We start from the raw sequence: 17,944 nt of genomic DNA, 5'->3' as shown, positions 1-17,944 counted from the left end.
ACAGCAAAGGCACGCTCGCCAAATTTAGTGCGTTGGTTGCGAGCTGGTAAGATAACTTTGCCCATTGCAGATGTTGTAGCCGATCGAAGCGTGAGACGTCTATCAACCAATTCATCTGGAATACACAGCTCCTTAAGATACTCTGGAGCCATATTGTGTATTGATTTATACATGAGTAGGCAGAGTTTATACTCAACCTTTTGGGGAAAGCGTAACCAGTAGAGTTTGTGAAGTAGTGGGGTGATGTGACTGAATTTAGAAATTCCAAAAATTAGTCTCGCTGCTGCGTTTAACACTGATTGCAGTCGAGTCATTTTATTGTTTGTATATAATAATAGTATATAATGAATACTAACTTGACTTGTATAAATATGTTTATCCAATTGAAGAGAAGGTTGGGCAGTTGGGAGCACAGCCCCACGTACGCTAGGAAGTTTGTCGAGTAGGGAGTGTGGAATCCTGTGTACGCTTCGCTTAGCTGAAAAGTGCAATTTATCATTACTTAATAGCGTAGGAGCAATCAGTGATAAATTAATGCAATAAGAATGAAGTAATACAAAAATATTAGAGAATATAAATAAGACAGGCGTTGTGACGTAGTTGGGTAGATGCTCGACTGCGAAACTGGCGCCATAGGTTCGATTCCAGTCAATTGCAAAATGAATTGAAGAAAGATTTATTTTTTATTGGTCTGGTGTTTGTGGTTACTTGAAGCAGTATTTTACGAAAATGACGCTAATATAAATTATCTAAACCTTTTAATTATTTTTTCTTTAAGTTTAATAATAATAAAACCCTTATCCGCACCCCAATGGTGCATAGGGCACTGCGTCATATAAACGCAGTGTTATCTTGATCGTTTACACATGAAGGAAAGGTGATCAGCCCTCTGCTTCAGGTACCAGTCCAGGGTAATATGTATTGAATAAATATGACAGTGAAAAAAATCACTTATATTTATTTTACCCCCCTTGGGAATCGAGCCCGGGACCTCCAGAACGGTAGCCGAGCGTGCTGACCATTACACTACGGAGGCGGACAATATTAAGTTTAATGTTATAATAAAGCCATTTTCAATATTTTGTATTGTTTTATGCATTAAATATTCAAATCAAATACTGATTTTTAGAGTCTACACTGTTTGTTAATTTTAACTAATAAACAATGTAGACTTAATTGTTAATTTTTTATCAAAAACACATTAGTTTGAAAATACCATAACAAGGCGAAACAATTGTCACAAATTTTATTTTCATGTGTTTTTAATAATAAAATACAATTTAGTAGACTCATATTTAATACAAAAATTAAAATAGAGTTCTACAAATTAAACGCCAAATCTACAAATATTTTGTATTGTGTAACAAATGAAAAAGTAATCAAAGCCACCCAGATTGAGTGTAGTGAAATTGTTTTTAGCCCAAATAATAAAACCCAAATACACTTTAAATTATATTATGTGTTCTGAATTGATTTCTGGAGTCCATCATGGGAGAGAAGCGTTCATTTTCTTTTCCGTTATCGCGGTTTCTACTGTCTATTCCTGGGTCAGTGTCCTACTCTATGGTCGCTTTGTCCGTTTCCGCTGATTTGGTATCCGGTCATCCATGGATTTGGGTTGTTCATAAAGCGTCATTTTCCCATCGTGTAACGACGTTCGTTGATTTTGTCCGATCAATTCGAAAAAATCGTATTCATTCCTGGGCAGTATATCGTAGATAGTGTTATAAACTTTGAAAACATATTTAGTTCTTTTAATTTACGTCATTAAAACGTCAAGTTCTTGTGTATAACGGATAATTATCGTGTTTATTTTGATTGCGAGACGCCGCCGCCATTTTGAGTGCGCGGTAATTGTTTACAAACACCGTGAGAAGTGTGTGAATCTTATTATTATTAAGTGTCTCGTCTTCTATAAAAACAAAACTAAAGAAGTGCTCGTATTATAAACTTTCGCTTCAATCCAAACGGCATTGTCGCGCATTTACCGAAAAAACTTTTCATTTCGAATATTTTATAAACAAAACGACGCCATCTTGAAACACGTGTTTGTTGTTTACAAACATCGTGCGAGTCAAGATTTTCAAGGGCGACGGATAGTTAATTAAATTTTTATAGAACTTTATGCTTTGTGCCTAATTTCATATAAATTTTCACATCTGTCCGAAAACACCGATCTTTATAGAAAATGAGTGATACAGAAAATGTTTCGCCATTATCGCCGGTAGCTGGGCCTTCTCAGCGCAGTGAATCTCGAAAAAGATCCCGCGATCCATCCGTTTTATCGTCAGATTCAGAGTCTCCTGAACCGCGTCAGCAAAAGCGCCTTAAAGTGTTAATGGACCCACGGATAGACTATCTAGTTCAGCAGATAGGACTTTTGACTGACGCCGTGTTCCAAAGTCAAACCGGGGCTAAGGTCGCGGCGCCAGGCGACACTTCTCCCGTAGACTCAGGATCGCAAGAAGACGACGACGGTTTTCTACAGCAGCCTCCTGGACTAGAGGAACACGAGGATCCTCAGGATATCCAAGAAGAGCTGCAGCTGGATTTCCAGGAACCCAGCACAGTAGTCAAGGAACCTATCCATCCAACAGCAAATCCCATCAGGATTCGAGCCTTAGAAAAGCTGCAACACTTTGGTAGTGAAAACTGGGCAGGCGTGCGATATGCTGATGTCCAGAAGAAATTTCTGGCAGAGCCATCGTTTGTTGAATTGAAAGTCAACGACGAGCTCAGACGCTGCGATGTCAGCTCCCCTGCCCAGGCTTCGCTGGAAAGGTCTTTCGCCGCTCTATCTCATGCCCTCCTCATACAAAAAGAGGAGTTTCAATCAGGGCTCCAAGAACTGGTCAATTGGGCCGCTGATAAGAACACAATTCTTAATAAAAGAAACGTATTCGATAAAGTAAAAGTTTTGTTTGCTCCTGACTCCGCATACCAGAAGGTTTCCGAAGATATTCTTCAGATGGTATGTGGCAGGCGCACAGAGGCGGTACAATTCCGCAGAAAATCCATCCTCGGGGAAGTCAGAGACGAGCATGTCAGAGAGGGACTTTGCAAAATCCCTCCTTGCTCAGAATATCTCTTTGAAAAGGGGAATCTGACGGCCTTCCTCTCTAGGGTAGGTACCTCTGACAAGCTTACGATAAAACCTGCAACAACCCATCCTTTATCAAGACCCCAGGTTCCTACCAGAAAAAAGCCAGATAACCAGTTTTTTCGTGAACAGCGAAGGCCTCTCGCTAACAAAAATAACGGTCCTCCCAGAGGAGAAGCTGGCCCCAGCAAATTTTCCACCAAGAAAAAAGGGGGAGGCAAGTCTACTTCTGGTAGTTCAAAAGGAAAGTTTAGAGGAAGGCACACTCGAAATTGACGCCAGAAGGAATCCATTTCGCGGGGGATGCTTAAAGTTATTCCAGGCAGCATGGGCGACACTGGGAGCACCAGCATTTATGCTAAAAATGATAAGGGGGACACGAATACCATTTGTGTCAAAACCTCCTTTGATAATGCCACACAAGAATACTTTAAATCACTTCAGCACACCCCCTTCTGCCGAGATGGACTCCCAAATAAAGGAACTCACCGAGAGCGGTGTTCTGGAAGCCGCGGATCTCACTCCCAGCTTCTTATCAAAAATGTTCCTAACACCAAAATCGGACGGCTCCTCACGGGTAATCTTCAACTTGAAGTCCCTAAACCTGTTTTTAAACCCTGCTCCATTCAAACTCATAAGCCACTGCAAGGTTCCGGAATTTTTGCAACCAAACGATTGGTTGACAAAGATAGACCTCTCACAAGCATACTACCATCTCCCGATCGCATCAAAGCATCGGAGATTCTTGCGCTTGGTCTACCGAGGAAACTTGCTTCAGATGACAAGTCTGCCCTTTGGCCTTTCATCTGCTCCCAGAATGTTCGCGACCCTTACAAATTGGGTAGCCGAGTTACTGCGTCAGAAAGGTATACGGACAATCGTGTATCTCGACGACTTCCTCCTTGCGAGCCAATCCAAGGAAGATCTAGGCCGACAAACGCGGCTAGCAGTAAACACTCTACAATATCTGGGATGGAATGTAAATTTCCAAAAGTCAGTGCTCTCCCCAACACAAAAGTGCGAATACCTGGGGGTCGTATGGGACATGCGCAACAATCGCAAGTCCCTGTCAGAACGGAAGTGTGCGGCATTCCACCAATCACTTCGAGCGATACTGTCTTCTCGCCGATGGTCACGAAAGCAAGCGGAAAGTCTCCTGGGAAGGTTAAACTTTGCCAACTTCGTGGTGAGAAGAGGACGGCTGCACTGCCGACAATTGCAGATAGCGAGCAAACCGCTGAAGCAACTTCCACCCAGAAGATTAGTTCCAATGACCGAGGAGTGCTTGCAGGAGGTGGAATGGTGGTTAGAGAACTTGAACTCGTCAAGCACCATTCACAAGGAAATGTTCAGTCATTTCCTGACAACAGATGCCTCAGACCTGGCTTGGGGAGCAACTTTAGACGATTTAACCTTATCAGGTCAGTGGACCGTCCAACAGAAAAAGTGGCATTCAAACCGAAAAGAGTTGTTCGCAGTGCTTGCAACCCTTCAACACTCAGCTCACAACCTCTCCGGTTCAGAAGTCTTAGTGCAATCGGACAACAAATCAGTGGTTGCGTATATCTCCAAGGAAGGGGGCACCAGATCCTTAACACTTTTAAATCTGACCCAAGACCTCCTGATCCTTGCAGACAAGTGGGATATCTCGTTGACAGCTCAGTTTCTTCCCGGAAAATACAACGGAGACGCGGATCACCTATCTCGGGGAAAAACACCTCCGGAGTGGCACCTTTTACCGGCAGCAACCCAACCGATTTTCAATCTCTTCGGGCAACCCGATATAGACCTATTTGCTTCCGTAACGGCACACGTGACTTCGACATACGTGTCAAGAGATTGCACGGACTCGTGCGCAATCTTTCAAAACGCTTTCAGTCAATGTTGGGACTTCAATCTGGCCTGGATATTTCCTCCGCCAAATTTAATACCAAGAATCCTAGCACACCTGAACAAGGCGACCGGAACATACCTTCTCGCAGTCCCAAGGTGGCCGAGGGCGTTCTGGCGACCAGACCTAATACGCCGATCATTAGCGCCACCACTCAAAATAGCAAACCTGGAATCGGTACTAATCGACACATCCACCGGCAAACCTCCGCCCAAAATCCAAGAACTGGAAATAGAAGTTTGGAAAATTGGGGGTGGGACGGCGTTTTGAGTAGATGGAATCCTGAGGAAAAGAATTTGCTTCTATCAGGGTGGCGAGCTTCGACGCTAAATACCTACAAGCCAGCTTGGGATAGATGGTGCCGCTGGGCATCAAATAACAATTTCCATCCTAACAAACCGTCTGCAAACCAGGTGGCCAGATACCTGGCGCAGTTGTTTATCGAAGAGAAATTGTCATACAATACTATACTAGTACATAAGTCAGCGATAGCAACATTCTGTAACCCAACAGCTGAGGAAAGTCTCAGCTCTAATTTTTTGGTAAAACATACCCTTAAAGCAATAGCCATGGCAAAGCCTACTCTTCCAAAATCTCCAATCTGGAATCCACAGATTGTTAAAGATTGGCTCTGTAAAAATAGCCCTAAACTAAACTCCTTATACGAGATATCGTGTAGAGTGGCAACACTATTGCTGCTCTCGTCAGGACGAAGAGTACACGACCTGACGTTACTAAACATCTCGGATGGAAACCTGCAGGATGAAGGCACTTCTATTATATTACATCCGTCTTTTGGATCAAAGACTGACACCCGGTTACACCAGCAATCCAGCTGGAAACTTTTAGAATCACCGGAGCTTAATATAAACCCAGTCTTTTGGACAAGAAAACTAGTAGAATTGTCCAAGGATCGAAGGTCGGAAGTGGATAACCTTAATAACCTATTTATAAGTACGAGGGGCCCCGTAAAAGCGGCTACAAGAACCATAATAGGAGGATGGGTAAAGAGCACGCTGAAAATGGCAGGAGTGGAAGCTACCCCCGGCAGTACACGCTCAGCGGTCGCATCCCTCAATTGGTTAGAAAACTACCCAATTGATAATATCTTAGAGAGAGGAAATTGGAAAAGTGAAAATACCTTCAGGAAATATTACCAAAGAGAGTTGCTTAATCACACCGTCTCAAAAGACTCCTCTCTAGCAAGCCTGTTTCAACCAGTTAACATCAAATAAAGGCATCACCCGGTCACCAGGAGATAACAGACAGATCTCTCATGATGGACTCCAGAAATCAATTCAGAACACATAATATCGGAGTTTTACCTACCATTAAAACTCTTATTATGTTTCTATTGATTTCTGGAGTCCAGGTAAGACCTACCTGGTGCATCATGAGCTTTATGAACAACCCAAATCCATGGATGACCGGATACCAAATCAGCGGAAACGGACAAAGCGACCATAGAGTAGGACACTGACCCAGGAATAGACAGTAGAAACCGCGATAACGGAAAAGAAAATGAACGCTTCTCTCCCATGATGGACTCCAGAAATCAATAGAAACATAATAAGAGTTTTAATGGTAGGTAAAACTCCGATATTTAGCAAAATAAGGAAATTTAAATAAATTAGAAATTTTACAAAACAAAATGTAGAAAAAATGAGAGAACCACTAAACTGGTTATCTATAAAAAAGAGATTAAAATTTAATATGCTGATATTTATACATAATTTTTTTAACGATAAATTACCAAAATATTTAAAGGATAAAATAGTTTTAAACAAAAATTGTCATGTACATTTAACTAGAAAAAAGGGTAAAATAAGACTGCCATTTATGAAAAAAACTGAGTAGCAAAATTGTTTAATGTTTAAGGTTATTTTTTAACATCTCATCAAAGATGAAGAAGAATATGGAAGTCTGGGCATTTATGGGGTTGACGACCGTCATAGGCTGGTTTAAGTGATCACTTTACACACGTGTAACATTCACCAATTCCACCCATTATTGACAACCACACTACTCAAATTCTTGGAAGTTCTATATGTATGAACCAATTTTAGAAACCTTGTTCTTGAATCACTAGAACTTCACTAGAGACATCTATTGGTGAGATGTAAAGGAGATGTAGAGGAGATGTAAAATAATATGAAAATAACTCCTGTAATTGGAGATAATCCAGATTTTGTGAACAAGTATTTGGACACACTCAAAATGTTGTAATGTATAAGGGTTTAAAAATGTATGATGAGATGCCTGAATGTATGAAGAATGAAAAGTGTCTGAAAGAATTTAAAAATAAATGTTTTGTGTACTGTAAGGAAATGTAAATGTAGATGTAGTAAATTATGTGTATAAAATAGTTTATATTATGTAATATAAGCTAACTTAAGAAATAATAAAAAATAAAAAAATGAGTTTGATTCCCATGAAAATGCTCAAATGAAAAAACTACAAATACACTTATAATACAAATTAGGGCATTCTGTAAATTTGGGCAAGTTCCTCTACCTTATAGTCTACAAAGTAACTCTTGGCGGTTATGAACATGTTCCAGGGGGTGAGCGCCCCAATGCCGTGCAGCAGCAGGGTGAGGTAAACCAGGTTCCTTCTGTCCGAGGGCGGGTCCACTTCCAGTGTAGCCGCTTCCATTGTCATACCTGAAATTGAGAGACGGAGCGGTTGAAATGAGGTTGATTTATTTGAAAAGGATAGTTCCCACTGGTCACATCTTTTTTATACAGTGTGTGGAGCGAACGTTATAGGATGAAAATGTTATTAAATTGTATTTTTATTTCACAATGACTCATTTTAGACATTTCTGCTGGTTAAAATATAACAATACAAATGAAAATTTAACCCCCTATATTGTTCCCTAAGATAATGCGGGTCTTAGTTTAACGTTTGAAGTGGCTTACTGTTTGTCTTTTTATAAATTATGTAAATAAAAATGAATATATGTATGTTTGTAAGTATGTTTATCGTCTATAGATTCAACTGATTGCAATGTAACTCAAAGGAGTTATTGTGTGCATTTCCGTGGTCGTTTCTGTAAAGAAAAAACAGGAGCAAAAACAATAACGGGAACAGAAAAAGCCCTAAACAAATTTTATAATTACGACAGTATCTTTATATTATTTTGACATTTGAAAAAACAGGAGAACCCTACTTCGTTTTTTCATCAGGTTTTTTTCAAATTTATATTTTATAAAAATACGTCCTGTTTGATAGATAGACCCATACCGCTTAACTAAGGTTGGTATAATTTACTCGTGCGTTCATCAAACAAATATTTTTTTTATTTTAATTTTTGAACCAAGTTGAATTTAAAGCAAACGAAGTGAGATTCTACCGTTTTTTTAACTTACGGTTGTAACTGTCCATTTCCCAAATAAAGCATATAAATTTCACTGGTATAGCAGTCACAACTGTGAACATGTTAACCTTTCCTTCCCGGTGATACGTGTTTACTGAAATTCGACTCTAATAACGAAAATATCAATAAAAAATAAAATAGATACAGGCTCAGAATTTTCTTATTCCTCCGTAATAGAATTATGTATTACATAAAAGTATTATAATACAAAAGTTATTCGTTTGCAGCGATGGTAATAAATAATTTGTGAAAAACTCGGGGATAGAATCACCGATACACAAACGTTTCTCAGTGTGTGCATGCATGCCGTGTTTTGCGTAGACGTGTACGCGGCCGTATGCTGTTTCCGCCAATCTCATTCCTTTTAGCAGCGCACAAGCATCCTCCGCAGCGGTTGTGCCAATACGCCAGCTATGGCATGTACTTATGATATTTTTTCTTCTTCTCGTTTTAGATACTTACCAGAGATAACATTACAAAATTGTTACATTTCAATTCAGATATTTTTGCAACATTTAGGAATATTCACATTTTTCCCGTTTTTAAATCACTCTGTCATATGGTGTACAAAACACATATCACCGTTGCACGCGGAAGTTTTTAGCACCATAAGGGAAAGATAATGGAGTATTATCTCGATTATAGGTTGTGTGAAGGCACGGTGATCATGTTGACCACGCGTGGAAAAGAACTCTGGACCCTATAATGGTACCCAAACTTGCTAGCCATTAGGCTAAGGAGATGAAGAACTAACTTACCTGCAAAACAACCAAAATGGCAGTCTAAATTTAACTTTTGTATGGCTCAACAATAAGGTATGTCTTAACAAACGGTAATGATATAGATTGTGTAATTCTCCAATATTTGGTATCGACTCCGAGACAACGTAGAACTGTTCAGACGACCGACTCCACACGTTTCGCAGTGGGAATGTTTCTTAGAATGGCAAAATATATTGTTCATTTATCAAATAGCTGACATAGTTTTTTCTAAAAATAACATTGCAGCAAACTGTGCAGGCTAGGGTTACCATTTTGCAGGTTTATTATTTTAAATATCAATCTGAATGAAGGGTTTTTTTTGTAATTATACAATACCGAATTCAACCGCTGAGGTATTGTTATATTGTATTGTTATCTCAATAGAGACGAAGCAAATATGAAAGTCTAGATATATTGAAAATATTCTTAACACTTTATTTACCTACAATTTTTTTTATATTTACCTCTAAAACCAAACAAATTTGTACTAATAGCAAAAAATATAAATTTTAAATTTTAAATTTTAAATCACTCGATTGGAGGTTTAATTAATAAAAATAAGTAAATAAACAATATTATAAAAATGCAAATTTTAACAAAAACATTCATAATATCTATATCAATCGTTAGTCAGCTTCTCGCTGTCAACCACAAACAACCAAACATCGACGAGTCAGTTTTTCTACTCTACGTACCAGAAATAATTCCTCGCAATTATATAAATCACTATATCAATTTAAAATTTTGAACAGGGCTGTGGAGTTGGAGTTGAAGTCGCGGAGTCGCAGTGTTTGGGCCGGAGTTAGAGTCGGAGTAGGAGTCGTAAAAAATGAGCAACTCTACTTTTTGGTTAAAGATTAAAATATATATTTTTTTGTTATAACGAATGTGTTTTGCGCACAAATAATAAACTTAGTAAGTCGCGCCATATGGTGAATCATCGAGATCCATTTAATGCATAAAGTCTACGAAAATGTAATAACAAAAAAAAATGGCTATATGCAAAGGCAGGAAACAACCTGATAAAATTGAGATTTTTTTTTTTGGTCGGAGTCGTGTTTTTTGACTCCACAGCCCTGATTTTGAACTATTCATTCAAAAATTATATTTACAACTTTAAAAAAAAAATTATATACACTATTTTTTGTCAAAATTTTACATGTAGACACTAATGTTTGTAAACAATATACATACAAGTTCTTCTTGATTATACATCGCTCACTCCTTTCAACAACGTCATATATCAAAACACTTGATTTTTCAGGAGATCGTTTCAGAATATAATAAAATGTATTCAAAATAAATATCAAGCCACTTATTGAACTTTTTACAGTGCAACAGATCTTTTTAGGTAAAACCTGAATGTTTTTTCTTTATTTTATTTTTTTTAGTATATTTAAAAAAAAAAATTAAACAACACCTTTTCTTTAAAATGCAAAAACAACACTTTCTGCCCTGTAGCAAGTAAAATAAGTTAAAAATATACCGCTCTTGCTGGGATATAGTACATTTTCTGGGCATTCCGAAAACATGCACAGCTGAAAGTTGACGATTTTTGATATATGACGTTGTTGAAAGGAGTGAGCAACATGTGCTTTCGTGGATCGCAAATCATATTTGAAAAACATTTAAACGTCTAGTCAATTCAAATTTCATTTGTAATTTAGCGGGTTATGTTTATTACCACTAACCACATTAAAAAATATATGTTTTGTAGTGCAATGATGAGAAAAATTAATAATATGGTTACCCTAGCAAAGGTAACATCTGTCAGCAAAAACGTTATTACTGAAAGCGATACTGCTGTAAACAATTTTTAATGAATACTTCATTAAATAAATATACAATAGGAAATAAAGTGCAAGGCGTAAATTTAATGATTCGAGTTTCAAAACATTTTAAAATGTGTCATACTTGCACTGTGTATAATTTTAATCTTTAACCGTTTTAGTGCTGAGATTTCTTCTTAAATGGGTCATTGTCAGACGGGAGGAATATCTAATTTAACATACTCAACCTATAAAGGATTGTATTAGACTTGTTTTGTGTTTATAACAGCCGATATAATTATTATTTTCATTCATCATTTTCTTTTGGAAAATTCGCTTGTTTTGTGTTTATAACACCCGATATAATTATTATTTTCATTCATCATTTTCTTTTGGAAAATTCGCCTTGGAAAAAACGTTATTTTCGTAAGTTGGCAATGAATGACGTCACAGAAACGATGGAGTTATTTTAATGTTGGTGTCATTGCTAAATTATTGGCGGCTCCATTAGTTGATGTCTATGGTCCAGTTGAAGGTTAACGAAATGGTCAGTTGAAGGTTAATGAAATGGTGAGTTGAAGGTTAATGAAATGGTCAGTTGAAGGTTAATGAAATGGTCAGTTGAAGGATAATGAAATGGTCAGTTGAAGGTTAATGAAATGGTCAGTTGAAGGTTAATGAAATGGTCAGTTGAAGGTTAATGAAATGGTCGGTTACCTTTGAGGTTGAGAGTATCGTTAGGCAGGTTGCTTTCTTCCCAGGCCGGAGTGAGGCGGACCGGTTCGGGCGCCAGGAAGGGCATCTTTTCCGGCATTGTGTCGTTGCCACCTACAATTAAAAATGAACCAATTAGCTACAGTAAAATTATTTCATTAATTGATTCAGCAGTCACTTTGTGGTAATATCTATCCATTATTAAATCCCGTCGCCGGCGGTCTACAAGCGTAAAAAAATACCATGAAAATTCAATTAACTTATATTAGATTTTTTCTGTCCGCCTCCATAGCGTAATGGTTAGCACGCTCGGCTACCATTCTGGAGGTCCCGGGTTGGATTCCCAGGGGGGTCAAATAAATGTAAGTGATTTTTCACTGTAATATTTATTCAATTTCACCCTGGACTGGTACCTGAAGCGGAGGGCTGATCACCTTTCCTTCATGTGTTAATGATCAATATGCATCATTAAGTAAAAATTGTTGAGTTGAACATCATTGAGTTCAACACATGGAGCGTATTAAATTACAACAATGCATTGTGTTGCCAAATAAAAAAAGGAAATGCTAGTTTCATCATAATAAAGTATGTTATGTAAATTGCCGGATACTTGTGTACACACTCAAACAAGGAGACAAGCAAAGTGTGCTTGAAAGGTTTACCATCACACATCTGGAATTTAGAAACATTCCTTGAATAATAACACACGGTAGCTACTCGCAAATACATATATTTAGGGGAAAAATTTTGTGATACTATTAAATCAGTTCTTTTAATAAAAATTAAACACTTGAATAATCCACTTAATTGAGTTTTATTTTTATTTACGACTAGTTTCGAAAACGACAATTGTTTTCATCTTCTGGTACAAATTAAAACTTTAATTTTTATTAAAATAATCATGTCATTCCACAAAGTTAATGCCGAATCAATAAATAAATCAGTTCTTGTTACACAGAAATCAAAATACACGAAAAATATAAATAGCCCCGTAAATGCCCAGACTTCTATATTCTTCTTCATCTTTGATGAGATGTCAAAAAATAATATGAAAAATATTGTAATAAGCGAAGGACGTTGTTGGAGTTGGGAAAAGAAGGATGAAAATAAACCCAATGCAGTCTAAATGCAATCCCTCCAACAGAAAAGTAAGCAAAAGAACACTTAAAAGCGTCTCCCGCTCTTTACTAACAGTATGTAAAAGACGCTTTTAAGCGTTTCCCGCAAACAATGTATTAATAATATATTATTAGATTAAAACCAATATTTTTAGCTTTTCCACTTTATTTTTATTTGACCAGCGACCGGGTTTCAGCATGGTTATCAACTCCTGCCTTGTTTTATATATATATAACATAACAATTTGTATAGCTTCCCACCAGTCTGATGATGTCGGTAACGACGAAACCCGGTCGCTGGTCAAATAAAAATAAAGTGGAAAAGCTAAATATATTGGTTTGAATCTAATAATATATTAAAAATGCAATTCCATCACGAAGTGTCAGTGGATAATGTAAAACAATGTATTAACCGGATCCACGCGGCTCGCATAACCGTATGTGTTTTAACAGGACATGCCCCATACGCGGCTGACATAAGCGTTTGTGTTTTCACTTTGCTCCAAGTTTCGAACCTCAGTTCAACTTGGAAGGATTTTTTCATGGTGTGGAACTTTGGATAAAATAATACGTCAATCCTCGGCCTTATGACATCTGTTGAAATATCTGACTAATAATTTGTAACATCAAAAGGATAAATTAAACAACAGATCCCTGATTTTTCTTGCGGTCGGTAATTAGTCCGCGCCATAATCATGCCCTATATCTGTCTCACTCTCGACGCTACGCATCGCCAGTGGGTAAGAGTGACACACGATGCGTGCTTTGATTTATTTATGTTACGATCTAATTTGTTTATATTACGATATATTTCAAGAATAATGTGACACATGTGTATTATAGAGTACCAAAAAGGCACAATGAATCCCATTGAACGTTTTTGTTTAGGAAAATAAATCGTTTCATAACTAAAGACATGATAAAAGTAATCATTTAAAAAACGGCGAAATACAGCCGCGCACGAGCGTTCTTAGGAACAAAGTTAACGCGTTTAAAAGGTTAATACCGTCTGGCACAATGGGTTAAAGAATGTGGAATATTTTTACTTACGTGGGCGACTGTGGGTCACAGATCCATACATTACTATATATATATAATTTAAATAAGTGATTAAAAACTAATATCACAGATGCACTAACTATCTCACGTCACATTGGTGAAACTGACCCATTTCCAAACACTTTATTTAATTTAAGTAGTAACACACGTGTTGATGCAATACTTTATCAGATTATTTATTCAAATGGGAACACAGCATTATCTTAACGATGTAATATGATGAATACATCTTTATGATATAATTTATATAAACACAAATGCAAAATAAAAGTCCTAAAAAATAACTCGCAATTTCGATGTGAAACATATCTTCGGAGAAGATACATTACGGGAAAGTACGTCGTTAGACAATCGGTGCATTTTAGTGAATAAAAGATATTTTATGTTTTCGCATTTAACTATACAAATAAAAGGTCACAAAGTTCAAAATGAGTCATGTTTGATAATGGATACGAGAGATATTGGAATGTTGACTTTGTGGAAGGAGTGGTATACCTCAATTAGTCCTGCTTGAAATTGAATTCCTCAAGGAATCAATAAAAAAAATAGTTATTACTTCAACAAGTTCAAAATATTATTATTTTTTTTTAAATATAAATATGAGTATCCTTGAGAAGGCATATTTTTAAGTCTTCAAAATGTTAAAGGTAATAAAAAAAAATTAGGGCGGATTTTCAATTTCTAGGCCAGCCAGCCATTTTGGGGGTTTTATTTATATTTAAATGTTTCTTTGCAATATAACCCTTAAAAGTATCTTTCGTTGTTTTGTACAGTAATAATAATAAAACCCTTATCCGCACCCCAATGGTGCATAGGGCACTGTGTCTTATAAACGCAGTGTTATCATGATCGTTTTACAGATGAAGGAAAGGTGATCCAGCCCTCCGCTTCAGGTACCAGTCCATGGTAATATTGAATAAATATTACAGTGAAAAAATCACTTATATTTATTTTTACCCCCCTTGGGAATCGAACCCGGGACCTCCAGAACGGTAGCCGAGCGTGCTGACCATTACAGTACACGTTTTGTACAGTAGTGATCTTTTTTTAACAATATATTTTTAAAACTATATTAAATCATTGTGTAGATGTCAATGATATGCCGATTTGAAATCAAATAGTTAATAAATTCATGTCCACCGCCGTAGTAAAGTGGTTAGCGTGTTTAGCTACCATGCTGGAGGCCCGAGGTTCGATATCCGTGGCAGTGAAAATAGATATGAGTAATTTTTTCACTCTAATAATTATTTAATGTTACCAGGAGATGTTACTTGAAAGGCAGAACTGATCACATTGTAATTAACAAACGTATGTCAATGCGATGCTGTATCCTATGCAGATAAAGGATTTTTTTAAAGGCTTTGATTTTTTGTTTAAAATCAGCATATTTTTCCATAAAATAAACATTAAATGTTGAAGTATTTGACTAGTAGCAACATCAGCAATAGTGTTGAAGTATTTGACTAGTAGCAACATCAGCAATAGTGTTGAAGTATTTGACTAGTAGCAACATCAGCAATAATGTTGAAGTATTTGACTAGTAGCAACATCAGCAATAGTGTTGAAGTATTTGACTAGTAGCAACATCAGCAATAGTGTTGAAGTATTTGACTAGTAGCAACATCAGCAATAGTGTTGAAGTATTTGACTAGTAGCAACATCAGCAATAGTGTTGAAGTATTTGACTAGTAGCAACATCAGCAATAGTGTTGAAGTATTTGACTAGTAGCAACATCAGCAATAGTGTTGAAGTATTTGACTAGTAGCAACATCAGCAATAGTGTTCGGTTTATAACAGAATAAATTGAAAACAGACCGAGAAAGGACTAGGTATATCTCCAAGTACACAAGTTGGTTAGGAATGAAATTATGTAGAAGTGAAGTAATGAACATAAGAAATAAACTTTGTGTTTTTTATGGCCAAAATAACACTTAATTTTGTTTATAATAGAAAAAAAAAAATGTAATATTTTTTTTAGCGAGTGTTTTTGCCTAGAATTTTCACTCATGAATTACATGAAATTATATTAACTTTAAACATAAAGAGTAAATCCATTCACAAGTAGGCATAGGCTATGAAACTTAAAAAGTTGAAGCCTGAATAGGGTCATAATAAGCAGTGTTGCATAAGCCGTAGCTTATTCAGAGTCACATGGACGCTAGGTAATTCAAAAATGTCATTTTTTTTGGTTTATAACCGACTATAATGGAAACAGACGGAAAAAGACTAACCGAGGTATATCTGTAAGTACACAAGTTGATAAAAAATTAAATTATGTCAAGGTGAAATAATTAACATTCCAACATGAGGAACCAACATTTTTTTATAATGTCCAAATCACACTTAATTTTATTTATAATGGAAAAATTCATTAATTATATTTTTTGGTTTATAACCGACTATAATGTAAACAGACCGAGAAAGGACTAACTGAGGTATATCTCTAAGTACACATGTTGATAAGGAATCAAATTATGTCAAGGTGAAGTAATGACCATTCCAACATGACAAACCAACTTTTTTTTTAATGGTCAAAATCACATTTAATTTTATATATAATACAAAAATTTATTTGTTTTATATTTTTTTTATTTATTTATTGATTTGGCGTTCAATTTGTAGAACTGCATTTTAATTTTTTTTTTTTAAATCATACAAATTTTTTGAGTCTACTAAGTTGTATTTTATTAACAAAAACACATAAAAATTAATATTGTGACAATTGTTTCACCTAGTTATGGCATTTTCAAACGAATGTCTTTCGTATGAAAATGAAAAATTCATTAGTTTGAAAATGCCATAAGTAGGCGAAACAATTGTAACAATATTAATTTTTATGTGTTTTTCTTAATAAAATACAACTTAGTAGACTTAAAAATCTGTGTTTGATTTTTTTTAAATTAATACATAAAATATATTCTTCATTTTCACTGACAACATTCCACACGTGTTTGCATAAACTTGGAGTGTATCCACGCGACGCTATCACCCGAATAGCACTGTTTAAATACAAGAGAATTGCAAGGAAACCTTACAAGATAGCACACAAAGAAGTATGTGTGTACACTATCAAATTGTACCATTCATTATCTCACATCAAGTAAATGTTGACCGGAAACCTCACATTCCAATGTCAAATACACCCAAAATAGATTCCATTCACCCAATTTAAGGGGAATGTTTTAAAAATTCCAAGTACAAAATCAATGGCTTCATTCATAATCTATATAAAGAATAAATATATGTCATAATATAATATAATAATAATAAAACCCTTATCCGCACCCCAATGGTGCATAGAGCACTGCGTCATATAAACGCAGTGTTATCTTGATCGTTTACACATGAAGGAAAGGTGATCAGCCCTCCGCTTCAGGTACCAGTCCAGGGTAATATTGAATAAATATGACAGTTAAAAAAATCACTTATATTTATTTTACCCCCCTTGGGCATCGAACCCGGGACCTCCAGAACGGTAGCCGAGCGTGCTGACCATTACACTACGGAGGCGGACAAATATGTCATAAATAAATTTTATTTATTGTAACTGCAGACAGTTGGTAGAATTCCATTTTGAATTGTTGGGTAATATATCCAAAATTAAAGAAGGTTTATTGGATTTCAATTCTACATTTATTTATGTATATGTTAATACGTGACGCGTTTTGTCTTATTAAGACATTATCAAACACTCGAGTGTTTGATAATGTCTTAATAAGACGAAACGCGTCACGTATTAACATTTACATTAAAAAAATTAGAATTCAAATCCAATAAACCTTGTTTAATTTTGGATATATTACCCAACAAGTCATAAATAAAAATGAAATTTCACAACATTTTGAGTGTGTCCTAATAGTTTTTCACAAATCTTTTTTTTCTCTTTCTACCAACCCTTATCCGCGCCCAATGGTGCATAGGGCACATTACGCTTAGTTTTAATTATTTATTAATAATTTAAGAATATATATACTTCTTCTTCAAACTCTCTTCCGCACCCGTTGGTGCATAAGGCACTGCATCATATAAACGCAGTATTATCTTGATTGTTAACACATGAACGAAAGGTGATCAGCCCTCCGCTTCAGGTACCAGTCCAGGGTAACATTGAGTAAATATTAGAATGAAGTCACTTATATTTATTTGATCCCC

The 17,944-nt window shown here is 36.2% G+C and overlaps 1 protein-coding gene across 2 annotated transcripts in view; it reads right to left on the bottom strand.

Moving 5' to 3' along the window:
• Ent2 (Equilibrative nucleoside transporter 2) overlaps positions 1-17,944 on the bottom strand; it is a 47,750-nt gene that overhangs the window by 17,721 nt on the left and 12,085 nt on the right. For both annotated transcript variants that reach the window (XR_015838498.1, XM_088270220.1), the window contains exons 3-5: positions 11,618-11,728; positions 7,506-7,654; positions 357-478 (exon numbers count right to left, since the gene is read on the bottom strand). Coding sequence is in view for 1 of the 2 variants with exons in the window: in XM_088270220.1 (XP_088126346.1) it covers positions 357-478; positions 7,506-7,654; positions 11,618-11,728 (382 nt within the window). In the remaining variant the exon portion in view is untranslated. The remainder of the gene's footprint in view (positions 1-356; positions 479-7,505; positions 7,655-11,617; positions 11,729-17,944) is intronic.

This window comes from Brachycentrus maculatus, unplaced genomic scaffold (assembly GCF_059751285.1).
Source record: "Brachycentrus maculatus isolate JH-2025_06_01 unplaced genomic scaffold, ASM5975128v1 h1tg000374l, whole genome shotgun sequence".
Taxonomy (NCBI): Eukaryota; Metazoa; Arthropoda; class Insecta; order Trichoptera; family Brachycentridae; genus Brachycentrus; species Brachycentrus maculatus.
Note: the sequence above shows the minus strand (reverse complement) of the source record. Positions and strands in the feature narration are given on the sequence as shown.